This window comes from Astyanax mexicanus, chromosome 1 (genome assembly GCF_023375975.1).
Source record: "Astyanax mexicanus isolate ESR-SI-001 chromosome 1, AstMex3_surface, whole genome shotgun sequence".
Lineage (NCBI taxonomy): Eukaryota > Metazoa > Chordata > Actinopteri > Characiformes > Acestrorhamphidae > Astyanax > Astyanax mexicanus.
The window spans coordinates 72040590-72053912 of NC_064408.1; the positions used below are offsets into that span (position 1 = coordinate 72040590).

A 13323-nucleotide genomic window follows, 5' to 3' on the forward strand; every position below is an offset into this window, starting at 1 on the left:
AAGAAAGCGGGGCGGTGTTCCTGCAGTTCTCTGGACCAGAGAAACAGAAGAATAATCTAATAATCATCTAATGATCTACTTCATCCATGAGATATTCTGTTTACAGGCACTGAAACCTAAGTAGCTACATCTTTACCATATCTCAAGTTCTCTCGGGAGTACACGAAGTATGTAATGTCCATTTGGGTCACCCAGGAACGAGCCCACAGTCGTGTTTCCTCTTTTTTTTTTTAGTGTTTTTCTGAGCCCAAAAGTGCTACCATCACACAAAGGGCTTCTGTAGCCATGATTGTTAGATTCTATGCTTCTCCCCAGCGATGACCTACGAGCTGATGCGAGGATTGGTCGGTGACTAACTTGTAGTGTTGCCAGTCCCCCGAGAACGACACAAAACAAAAATAACGGCTTAATCTGAAATAGTGAACATTGTGAGGGAGAAAAATGTTGTGTAGTCTGAGCTTGGCCTAAAAGTTCAAAAATTGTTACCAAATGTAAGAAAAGAAAGTGAATTCATGGTGGTGGTGTAGCTGCAGGCTGAAGATGGATGCACAGAGACTGGATGCTGATGCACCGAACAGCTGCTGAGTGTTGAAATTAGAGCACCATGTTGATTGCAGTGAGCTGTGTGCCCGATCCTCCGGGGAAATTATGTTTGCTGTTCTCAAATACAATAGTAATGGTTGCTGGCCAGCAGGAAGAGCGGAGCCTCACTGGGGCCCGGAGGCCGGCGGAGCTCTGAACTCATTTATGTGTTCTGCTCAGGTACCCATTTTACAGAGTCCACAAAGAGACCTATTCATGAGTTCCTGTTTAAACTAAAAAAAAGAAAAGAACTCCATTCTAGAGGTCTTTTATCTCCCAATTCAGAGAATAAGATGAGAAGGACTCCACAGACGCACACACACAGCCTCTCCTCTGTTGTGAGTTCTGTGTTTCTTTCCTGTTGGACTTTCGAGCCTGTTCAGATAGTTGAGACATTTAGCTTGATTGTTCTCATTTGTTACCCTGAGGGTGTCCATCTCAGAAGCTGTGATGCATATAAAGCGAAGGGATGTCGGAGCATAAACTGCTCAAAGTGCTCTGCATATCACTGATGCAGGATCAGGATAGAGCTCACACCGGCAGAGTGGAGTTTTAATACTAGTGTACCTGTCATCTCCGGGGAGAAACAGGGTAGCCCCGCACTGGGGGAAAAAAGCCATTTAATATTCTTCAAGGTTATGATGTAATTATTTGATAGGCTAGGTCAAAGAAAAGTAGTGTAAGATAAAGTCCAACATATTAAAATACCTGATAAGTGCAGTGCACTATGAGTGAAATTCTTTGATTAAAAATGTACAAGCCTACAGTGCTGTCTTTTATCAGGGCCTGTCGGCTAAATTGAGATATTTTCTCTGCTGTTTTTGTCTGCTTTCACCTCTTCTTTTTCTTTCTGTTTGTCAGTGAATATTTGGTGTGCTGCTTCAATATTACTGTGTAGGGGTGGGCGATGTGGCTCTAAAATAATATCACAATATTTCATGGTATTTTCACAGTAACGATACTCTTTTGGCGATACGACAAAACACTGAATAAAAAAATATCAAGAACAAAAATAATAATAATAAGTAAAAAAAAATAGACTCTAATACCAGGAGCACTTTTTTAAAAGGATACAGCAACTGGATAGAGGAGTGCGTTACTAATATAATAGAAGGTAAGTTATGGTTTTAGCCAACATTAGCTTACCTAGCTAATGCTGACTAGCTAGCTAGCTAGCCGACTCAACAAGCCCAGTCAGCAGTGGCACTGCTGTTAATGCCGCTAGCCTGACACTAGTTAGCATGTTGCTAATGCCGGCAGATCGGCATAATCTTTAATTGACAAAACTATTAGCCTAGTTGTAAAGAGAAAACTTCTACATTTAATAAAGATATAATCTGGTTTGTATTCTGTTTAGACAGAGTATGGTGCATGTGGTAGGATAGTTGAGTCATAATTAACTTCTATAACTAATATAAATATATCCTTCTTAAAACCTTAGTTCTTTAAATATTTGTCTAAAGCTTAAATATGTAAAACAATATGCCATACCAGCATCGCCGACTGAACTCGCTGTTCTGCTCCTGCAGCTTTGCATCACTCTTCCAGAATTCTTCCCACACAGCTTTGTTTCCGTGCAGAAATGAAATAACTAATGTCAGGTGCTTGTGAAGGACAAACACTACTTTTTTGTCTACTACCTAATTGCAAATGTTTTCCTTTTAAGTGTTTAAGTCTTTAATATTAATAGACTAGTAGTAAATAATACACCAAAAAATGACACTATTGTATATTTGCGTAAATTGCATATCAATTTGACAAAATGTGATTTTTAAGAAATCTACGTTATGTCAATCCAATGTCTTTTTTTAAGCTGTTTGTAAATCTGTATTTAAGTGGTGCTTTATAAAAACTTTACCAATATTCAATGCTTATGAATATGTTATGAAATCCTTAAGATGGTGTTATGTTAAAATAAAGTGTTACCTATACATTTATATCTAATGAAAGCCTGTCACTGCTAGGCCTGTCACAATAATTGCAATATAACAGTAAACGGTATTTTAGCCAGTTATGCACAGAGAGGACAAAAGTAGCTGAAGAAATAAGTATATAATTCCCAAACTAATTATAATAAATGATTTATTCTATTTTTGTTGTCTTTAAAAAAAGTATAATTGTTTTTTTATGCTATTCTGTTATCATTATGCAAGTGGCATTTAATTGTCTTAAAATTAAGAATTAAGAATATTGAGTATCGCAGTAATTTCTGGTACAATATATCGTCCACAAAAAAATCTTATTGTGACAGGCCTAGTCACTGCTTTTACAAAGTCTGTCTTGTTCTTCTTTTTTACACTTGCAGGAGATGGAGAGACAAGTCCAGCATTTCAAAACATTCCTGTGACGAGTGGAGGGCTTTCAGCAGCGTTTGTAATCAGAGACTCCTGTGATACATGAGGGAGACCAACCTACCGAACAAAGCCCTAATAGTGGAGCCGAGCAGGTTCAGTCTTTAAACGAGATCGGGGGGGGGAAGAGGAGACTTTTTACAAAGACTTACAGTGGCAACCTTGGTGCTATTGTCTCAGGTACCTGGACAGAACCAGTCTACAGAACCAAACACAACTCAAGACTCACGTAGGTTTCAGTTTTTACAAACATATATGCCAATTTGTAACGGGCGTTTCTGGTGCTATTGGGTGCTATTGTTTATCCATTTGCTGCTCCTTTCCTTAAAAAATTGAGAAAAAGAAAAGAAAACAAAAAAAGTAAAAGGAAAAGAAAAAAAGATTGTGATGTCACTTAAAAAAAAAACAAAAACAATAAACTCAGCCTTCTTTGTCAGGAAGAGATCACACACAGCAACACACACAGGCACAAATTCTCACCAGCAGTGGCAAAGCATGTGAAAGAGGTGTGACGCCAAGAGAGTGCGTTTGTTCTTCACTGTGGAAACAAACTGCATCCCTCACCTATGCCCACCATCTCGATGCATCTCTGTGTCCCCTGTGATCTTTTGCAGCCAATAGGGATTTAATAAGAACTAATCCTGCCGTAAAGAACACCGTTTCTAGCTATCGTTTTTGTGACGTTGGATCCCACTGGATTGTAAAGGTTTTTCTAAACACTTTTTTCCTGATTCCACTTTTTTTCAGATTTGATGATCTCTGTAAACCTTTCTAGTCTGAAGAAGTGTCATTCTATCCTCAAAAAAAACAAAAAAAAACCCAGATCTAATCCAATTGATATCTTATTATAATGAGAGAAAAAAATATATATCAAACCAAGATGTACTAATGTTGTTATACATTTTTTTATTTTGTATTTTTTTTTTTTTTCATTTTGTTAACCCATAGTTTAGATTTTGTTTGTTGTTCTGCATCCTTTTGTTCTAACTGGATTCAGATTTAGCTACAGTCTCCAGCGGCTGCCACTGCTCGCCGTGTACTTTCACCTCTGTAAGGATTCTGATTGGTTGATAGAAGGCTGAGGTTCTGGAGCATGCATCTCGTGAACAGCGCTAGAGCAGAAGAGGAGGCGTTGTTGTTGCTCAGAGTCGACCTCTTCCTGCCTGATGAGCATCTGCATAAAGGGATCATCGCGGCTACACTGATAGTTCTTCTCTTATGGGAAAGGCTGATGACTGGCGTGTGTTGTAATGCAACACTGTGTCGGCCCCTTTCACCCTGATTATTCTGCATCCTCATACCTAATGCTAATCTGCGCTCCCTTTGTTGCGTTCCCACTCACACCTATGCCCATGCAACTTGTCTTTCCCCATACAAGCAAACGTTTTCAGTAGCCAGGTGGTTTTGCCATAACTGTTGTTGTATTTTGAGATGTTTTTTTTTTTGGTCATTTAATGTCTTTGTTACTTCTCAGTTTTTGAGATTTGATTAAGATGGTTTGTATTGCTTAGGAGGAAACGTGAAATGACAAACGAGGCAGTTCTTCTAGTCTGAATGTGCTGTTTTGTTGAGTATATGGAGCAATATCATTTTTTTTTGAGGTTATATTGTTTTTTTTTAAAGCATATTTTGGCATTTTGTTTTTAACACATTTGTTTGTTTTTCTGCATATGGTTAAGGTTTTCTGCTAACTGATGTTGAATATGTTAAATCTGATTGGTAGCTACTTCTTGTTTTCAGTATAACTAGGTTTTAGTTCAGTTTTGACCTAGTCTGGTGGCTCTTAATAGCTCTTTAAAAAAAAGTCCTTTTTTGATCTGCTTTTTTTCTTTTATCTATTAACTCATCTCGTCTTTATGTAAAGCTGAGCGCAGTTTCAAACATGCAAACGAAGAAAAAAAGAAAATGAAAAAAAAAATAGAGGAATTAGCTCTGGACTACTGCAGTGAAATAGAGAACCATGGCTACCTCAGTTAAGTTATTTTGATGCTGGTGATGAACAGCACGTTTACTCAATACACAACAGTATTTGTCAACATCTGTAACCATCTCTGCAGCCCTCATCGTTTAAGGCCAGGTGCTGAGCGTGGCCGGTGGCAGATGCAGTAATCCATGCTTTCTCTCGGTTTTGGTTCTTGTTTATTTTTTTTTTTCCCTCTTTTTTATTATTATTATCTGTTTTGCAATTGAGCCGTATTTTTATTTTCTTTTTGAATTCAATTGAATTTTTTGTGTTGCATATTTTCTGTATTTCTTTACATTTTCTGTTTTTCTTCTTATGTTGTTTGTTGCTTTCTGTATGTTTGTAGCATCTTATTATTATTTCTCGTCTTTTCGTTTAGTTTCGTTTAGTGACGGCAGCCATATTTTTGTCCACTTCACTACAGTTTCCTTTATTTTCTTTCACTCCAGAAAGATTTTTTTTTCCTCACACAGATACACTTTTTTATTTATTAACTATTATCATTACTATTAACCTGTGTCCTCAGCTATGGGTTTGTGCACAGCTGGTTTAAAGGAGACAAATTGGAAATATGTTACACTTTTCAAGCTTTTTTTTTTTTTTTTTTTTTTTTTTTTTGAGTCTGAGCTGGAGCTGGAGTCGTGATGTAGCACATTTTTGTAGCAGGTTTGTGCAGGTGGAGCGAACAGGGGTTTACTGGTCTCAGGTCTCTGCTACATTAATGACCTATTTATTCCATTTCAATGATGATGATGATGATGGTGGTGCTTTTAAGGATGTTTGACGAGTCTGGAAGCTGGAAGCTAGTGTGATACGCGTTTGCTCATCTCTTGCCCCCTTTAGCAGAACATGACAGGCCTGTTCGGTGTGGTGCTCTAGTTACTACTGTGATGCTGAACACTGGTGCTGAAATCCTGACCTGTTAGTGAACTGATCTCACACATTCTTTGTCTATGTACTAAAAAGAAAAGTCCAGTTTTCTCCATGTTCAATCAAAAATAGTGAATAGACTATATACTCTGTGCATCTTTGACACACCTGCTGTGGTGCTGTGCGGTTGAGTCCCTTACTTGAAACCATATCTCTCGACCTGCAGTGTGTGTTAAATGAATTTTAAATTGCTTAAAACATTTAAAATGGTCATTTAAAAAATATACGAACAAAAGAAAATACAATTAGCAAAAGGAAAATAAATACTGATTTGTTAAAACAATAATAGATCTAAAAAAAAAAAAAAAAAACGTTCACGGCAGCATTAATAACAAGAATAAAAATTTAAATCATCTGGTCATGACACTCAAATCTTCTCAACCCTCTTAACCTTGGTTTTGGAATATGATTACTGTTTCAGACTTAAAAAAAATAATAAAATACATTAAAACAACAGTCATGAGTTCAAACCCCTATTGCATTGTGTACACATTAAATAGCATTAAAGCCCCAGTCAATACAGAACCCAACTGGAACTCTTTCAGCTTTCACCATGTATGTTTTAAATGTATTTGTACCCGAGGCTGTAAATAAATCCAGGCCTCTAGACGTTTTCTTGGGCGTGCTCTTGCTCGTGTAGTATTGTTGTTGGTAATAAATGATTGGGGGTCTGATTGGGGCTTTAATGAAGTATTACTGAACTAAACTCAGAGACTGTAACCTCTGTCTGAGCTCCATTCCACCTGTCCTCACAGATTAAAAGTCAGAGTGGTTAATTAAACGTCCGGTCAGCAGGCTTGAGAGGTTAATCCAATATGCAGATCAGTTTTCTTTCTCTCTTTTCTTTTTTTTTTTTTTTCACTAATGTATTGCATCTAATCTGTAGTCTGTTCTTTATTTATTGATGGCATACGTTTTCGGAGGGATTTGTATTTCTGTTGTTGCCAGGGTCTTCACCCCGTTTTATCTTACGAGGCTAAGTTGGAATATAGTTAATATCCTGCCCCTTTTCTCAAGCGTTCTTTTAGTGAAAAGTCCTGTTTGAAATGATACATTTACTGTAATTTCTCAAATAAACTGCTGTGATTATACTTGAATAAAAGGTTCAAATTGTGTTCTTTGTTGAATGCCTCAATTTCTTGCAGATAAAGGTTATTGATTTTACGTTTCCATACACTGAGCATTTCTTTATGCAGTTTATACAAAGTTATATACAGTATCAGAATCTAATGACCACCTCCTGTTATACTTAATGTCCTTTTTATCACCTCCACTTAACATATAGGAGCATTCGATAGTTGGTGCTGTATGTGAACCCCTTTCATAGCAGCACAACACTCTACTAACACACCACCACCATGTCAGTGTGACTGCAGTGATGAGAATGACCCACCACTCAAATACTATAATAACTGCTCTCTGTGGTGGTCTCTCCTGTGGGCTCCTGATCATTGTAGAATAGGTTGAAAGGAGAATGAGGATGATAAATTGTGGAGAGAAACAGATACAGGACTACAGTCTGTAATTATAAGACCACAAAATGATCCTGTGTAATAAACTGGTAAGATGCATAGTGAGTGTACTAACAATGAGGGGTCATAATATTCTGATATGACGGACTGATACGATTGATACATTTTAATGTCTGTTGTGTTGTGTTGGTACAACATCTGTTTACCTACATGTTTAAAAATGTTAAAATGTTAAATATATGTTTTGTTTTTTTTATTCTGGGTATTTTGTCTTGTGTTGCTATAATGAATGACTTATTATTGTTTTTTTCCATTAATTCTTTATTTGTTGAAAGGGCTTTAGTGAGTAATCATATATCAGCCATTTATCCCTTTTGAAGGAAATCTGTTATTTAAAATCTGTTATTTAAGTTTCTTTTCAATGAAAAGGAAAAAGTCACGCAAAAAATGTTAAAGGAAAAAAGAAAGAATGACTGATTTCTCCCAAAATGAAGCAATGCAAATCTAAATAAAGCTTATATTTCAGTTAATAGAAAAAAAAGTGCTACAAAAATGTTAAAGAAAAAAAAAGACTTATTTCTCCCAAAAGGTAGAAATTGTTGATATATATGGTTATCAACTAAAAAAAAAAAAAAAAAAAAAACATCTCCTAGGGTTCTAAACATTATTAAGCTTTGTGTATCTCTTGATCCTAGTCTCTACAAACTAGCTATGGATATTTTACAGTAAACTAAAAGCACTTTTGTAAATGTAAATTTTGTATATGGTTCATATTTGTTAAATCTGATTTAAATGAGATGAATGAAACGGAAAAATGACAGGTTTTCAAGAAAAACAAGACACAGAAAACAAATCTTTAGAATTTTGGATATGTATATTATGTTTCATCATTAATAACATATGTAAATGGTCCCTTTTGGGTACAGATTTACAGACATTTTTGTCCAACCTAACCAATGATTCTAAAAACATTTATACAGAATTACCCTCCGTTTTAAAATATACATATTTCCTTTCCTATGATACAGGACCCCCAGCTCTTGCTCCCACAGCTCCTGCTTCAGCTGGTGGTGAGGGGGTGAGATGCAGAGCTTCCCTCTCAGAATGATGAGCAGATTGTGCTTTGGCTGTGTTCCAGGGGGAAACGGAAAAAAATAAAATAAAGATCTTCCGAACAATCACGTCTTCATCTGGTCCGGTTCTTTCTGTATGATGATGTGACGTGTCGTCCTGTGACCGTGTTCTTACTGTCGGACCGCAGGGACCGCGTTAAACAGCCCTGAGAGTAAGCCTCCATTCTGTTTGGGAGTGAAGTAATGCCCTTTCTGATATGTTTACGGAAGCTTCTGCTGTAGCTTTGTCCTTCTGAACAGATAAGAGAAGCTCTATTGTATTGTATTGTCCTGCAAAGTCACGCCATGACAAGACGAGTGAGATAAACTGTAAGAGGAAACAAACTCTTTTGAATTCGGCATCTTTTTTTTATAAGAGAGATGTGCTCATGGAAAAAATGATGTGTGTGTTTGTTTTGACTAAAGGGGACAGATGTGATTGGGAAAAAAAAAGACATAAAAAAAAGAAACATCAAAGGAAAAAGGTAAGAAAAGAACACGTCTGAATTTCAGACAAAGGAAAACAGATTGGAACGACAGGCTTGGTATTCAGATAGCATAGTGTTCAAATGGCACAACACCTGTGAGAGCGAGGGGCTACGCTACTCTACAGCACCCCGTACAGAGTCTGGACCCGCGGAGCGTCGGGATTCCGCTCCAGTCCGTCCATCAGGACAGCTGGTGGGAGTCTGTGGGGAGCCAGCCTGGGAGACACCAGTCTCTTTAATGTCAGACACACACTCTGCGATTTTTTTTGTCTTTGATCCCTGCAGTGCGCCGAGGAGAAGGGCCGTGCGCCTGGGCCGCGGTTCAGCCGCTCTGGATGTACTTCTTGATCACTACGCAGCCGTGTCTGAAGAGCGGGCAGGGCAGGTTCTGTAGGAGTGTCCACGTTTTGGTAGCAGGATCAAAGGTTTCCATGTTGCCCAGCGCCGGCCCCTCGCTGCTCACAATGCCTCCTGTGGCACAGATCTTCCCGTCAAGGATGACCGCACTAAGAGTTAAGAGAGAGAGAGAGAAAAAAAAAAGCAATTTCACACAATCTGAAGACGGTCTTCACTATACCTTTCACAACAACAGGGGCAGCATCATGAAATCTTGAAGCTGCATCTTTGTTTACTTTGTGTTAAAACTTCCTGGGCGACAGTGAAAACACTGATATACAGTGATCATAAACATGCTTAAAAGAGTTTTTGTAAAAAATGTTCAGTTCAGAAATGTAAAGAACAGCAGGTTGGAGTTTTTTTTCAGTAATCTGATAAATGTGTTTACATGGATTTGGGTAATTAGATAATAGGATAATACTCAGATTTTTGCTTTGCAACTAGTCTCACAGAAAACTCATGGGAAAAGACCAAATTTGCATATCAAAGTATTTTTTAAGATTCTGACGGTTTTACTGTATATCACGTTATTTATTCATATATTTTTTCATGACTGGGCTTTTATATATGTTTGTGACTTAATCTTCTGTTAGGAGTACATATAACGTACAAAAGTACAAAATTACACAAAATCTGAAGAAATCATATAATTTGCATTAGCAGAAAAACAGCCGAAGAATGTAAACAATAGATACACCAACAAAGAAATATTTTTAATGGTTCCATAAACACCATAATTGGGCCTAAAATACTCAATGTTTAAGTATTCAAAAGAGATATTTCCCAAAAGCTGTATTGCACATACATTTTCAATATGTTATTATTGAAGCCATTAGAAGCAGTACATATTTTAAAATAGCCACGATTCACTTCTTTCTACAGTTAACAAATACATTCAGTTCACTGTGTATTAAAATTATCCTTCAAGCTACTAGTTTCTGAGTAAATGTTTTTTTTGTTTAACTCGGATAAAAACACTCATACAGTGAGGAACAGCAGCAGGAGCTCCTCAGATAAAGTCCTGTTCTGATTTCTCTCCAGGCAGGACTGAGCGAGACGAGCATTTGACTCCACAGAGCTGAGCTTTCAGTGTGTTAGCGTGTTATGCTAGAGTTGGAGCTTGGGTAGATATTTAAAATCTACCGCCCTCAAACAATGACGCAGCTGGATGTTCTGTGGTGTCCTTAAACACACATTTTTTTTGTGCTGTATTGGAAAGCCAGCAATTCTCAAAATAGCATTAGCATTAAATAACATGTTTTAATGTTGGGATAACATACGATCACTATCAGGACTTATGATCAGTGTGCAGAGCAGTAGATTACTTCAGTCTGCTTTCACTTTGAATATGGTACAACCATTAGGGCTGCAACTAATGATTATTATGTTGGTAGTCGAGTAATCTGATGATTTTTTTTTTTTTTAATTAGTTGATCAGTCAACGATTATCTCTGCCTTGTCATATATCAATATAAACGATAGAAACAGCTGAACATGAGATTTAAAAGGCATTTAAATGTCTTGATGTTGTTTAAACGTGGAAAGTACTGATATTTAGTAATTAAATACATGTAATATGTTGTGTTTGGGCACTTTTGGAGAAACAGACTTGGAGAAGTTGAGTGCGAACTGTGTGAGTGAGCTGTTTACCTATCTCCCATTGCACTTCTCTGTCGCCAGCACTGTGTGTAATGCAGTACTGTACCAAAATAAATGAAATTTCTAGTAATCACATTTAAATAATCATTATTGTCGATTATATTGACTAATCGTTGCAGCTCTAACAACTGTTATGACCCCTGGTCGTATTGGTTTTTCTTTGTGTGCCCTCTGTGCTGTCTGTGTTTAGTTTTTGGTTGTAGGACCATGATTGTCCACCAGGAGCGCACTCTATAAAAGGGCAAGAGGAAACGTGACCTGAGAGAGACGTTCAGGGCTCCTCCCCTTTCCTGACCTGAAACAACTTCCTGCTCAGACCAACCCGACACCTCCATTTTGTATTCTGTGTGTTGCTTTAGTTTTTGCTTCAATATACATTAGTCTTTGGGTAAAGTAGGGGGTGAGTGCCATTTTGTTTTGCTACCTTTTTCTCCTGTTTTGGTGACAGGGAGTCAGGGTAGTTTATGTATTTTGTTTTCTTTATTTTGCAGGTTCAGTTAGTTTTCTTTGCTTGTTAGTTGGTTTTTATTTGTTATTTTGGCCTATGCTCACTCCTGAGGTCATATTCCCTTATTTTTATCAATAAATTCATCCTGTTTTAATTAATTGTCAGTGTCTGGTGTTTGGTCTGGCAGAGGGCCTGGGGAGAGAGCCCACTCTCATTTTCTGTTACGGCCTGACCCTAGACCGGGTCGTAACAGAACCATGAACATATTTCATAGGAATTCACCAGAAATTCAAACACAAATGCAGAAGAAACAAAGTACTAAAAGTGGGTGTATTAAAGTTGTAAACTTTCAATGGAAGTCAATGTAAAAAGAGTTTATTTCAGGTCATTTTTAAGAGTTTATATAGAGTGTAAGAGGGACAGTTTGTCTGTTCAAATTATGTAGTAAACTAAACATCGACAAAAATGGAGGCAAGTGTTTTTCATTGGACAGCGACGATATAGTGATCACAGAGTTTTGTATATGACAGGGACTGTATACAAAACCTACCTGCAGAACTGTCTGGAGTGGTTCATGTTTGGCCCCGCTTTGATGTTGCCCTTGTCCGGGTCGTAGATTGTGGTGGCTCTGGCGTAAGCTCCGCCCAGGATGAAGATGAATCCGTTGAGGCTTACGGCAGGGGCGTACTTGTTGTCTGAACAAACCCCAGAGAGAGAGAGAGAAAGAGAGGGAAGAGAAAACAACAGACTTTTACCTCTCGATTCAATTCTGTATACAGAGGAGCTCTTTTACCGTCCATCTCTCTTGATGTCAAAGGCCTGCATGCAAATTGTGCCTGTGCTCAGATCTGCTGGTGCTTTCAGCGCCTTTGAGTTAGCGGAAAACGAAAAAGCTGTGCAGCCTTTCGGCAAATAAATGCGTTGCTCTGACTGACTGCCTGCTGGGATAATTGAATTCATATCAGCACAAACTTATTGTGCTTCCACAATGTGCTCTCGCTAGATTCCAATGAAATGTCAGATAATTAATGATGTGGATTTCAGAGTGCGGGACTTTGTTGCTCGTATCCACTGCGGTACTTTGTTCTTATTGCCGCGCTTTTGTACGCCGGAACGGAGCTGATTTATTCGGAAAGATAGAAACTACTGTAGTAGTGATTTAACATCACCTAACAGATGATATTTCCCCCCTCCTCCTCCTCCTCCTCTCTGTTGTCTCACTGGCTATAACTGCATCTCAGAGAACTTTTTCTCTGTCTAATCCTGTTAGTTTATGCTTTATGTTGTTATTAAGCAGACGAGTTAAAAAGAAATGCTGTTCCCTGTGTAAATGCAGCCTGGTGTGATCCAGCAGTTTGTGTATAGTTTACCAACTACTTTTACTCTGTTCTTCAATGATCAGATCCCCACACGACCACCACCATCATTCTGCTGCTGGAGCTGGACTGATAATAATCACACTTTTTGAATATGGTGAATGATATTTTGCTGTTATTGGCAAACTCTTTTGAGTTAAAAAGGACGAGAAAATACGATCTGTTTGGTTATTAAAAAAAACTCAGCAAAAATATTCAAAATATTTCCATTACTGCTCTGTTTGTAGCTGCTCTGTTTGGCGGACGTGTTGTAAGAGCTGCATGGTTGCTAGGTTACCTGTATGTGGTGGAGTAGTACATGGAGAGCTTCGGTTACAGTGCATTACCAGCTGATAACGGCACTCATAGATCGCCACTCAGCCAATCAAATTGCAGGGTCGGAACTAACTGTGGTATAATTTACTTTAATCCTGGATATATGGAGATATAGTTGGAGTGCGATATTAGTATCATGACATTCTGGATCGTTGACTTCTGTTACAAATCTGATAAAATTCTTGTATTTTTGAATATCTCAGTTAGTGGTGTGCCATATCATATCATATG

At 37.8% G+C, this 13323-nt stretch overlaps 2 protein-coding genes across 4 annotated transcripts in view; one reads left to right on the top strand and one right to left on the bottom strand.

Annotated features, from left to right (window-relative positions):
- Nucleotides 1-6941, top strand: part of atad2b (ATPase family AAA domain containing 2B) — a 112899-nt gene extending 105958 nt beyond the window's left edge. For both annotated transcript variants that reach the window (XM_022686643.2, XM_022686646.2), the window contains exon 28: nucleotides 2888-6941. In XM_022686643.2, coding sequence (XP_022542364.2) covers nucleotides 2888-2929 — 42 coding nt within the window. In that variant the 3' untranslated portion in view covers nucleotides 2930-6941. The remainder of the gene's footprint in view (nucleotides 1-2887) is intronic.
- Nucleotides 6942-8153: 1212 nt separating this feature from the next.
- The window catches only part of LOC103024968 (kelch-like protein 29), a 323277-nt gene continuing 318107 nt past the window's right edge, over nucleotides 8154-13323 (bottom strand). For both annotated transcript variants that reach the window (XM_007229706.3, XM_049482708.1), the window contains 2 exons: nucleotides 11952-12096; nucleotides 8154-9404 (listed from right to left, as the gene is read on the bottom strand). In XM_007229706.3, coding sequence (XP_007229768.2) covers nucleotides 9221-9404; nucleotides 11952-12096 — 329 coding nt within the window. In that variant the 3' untranslated portion in view covers nucleotides 8154-9220. The remainder of the gene's footprint in view (nucleotides 9405-11951; nucleotides 12097-13323) is intronic.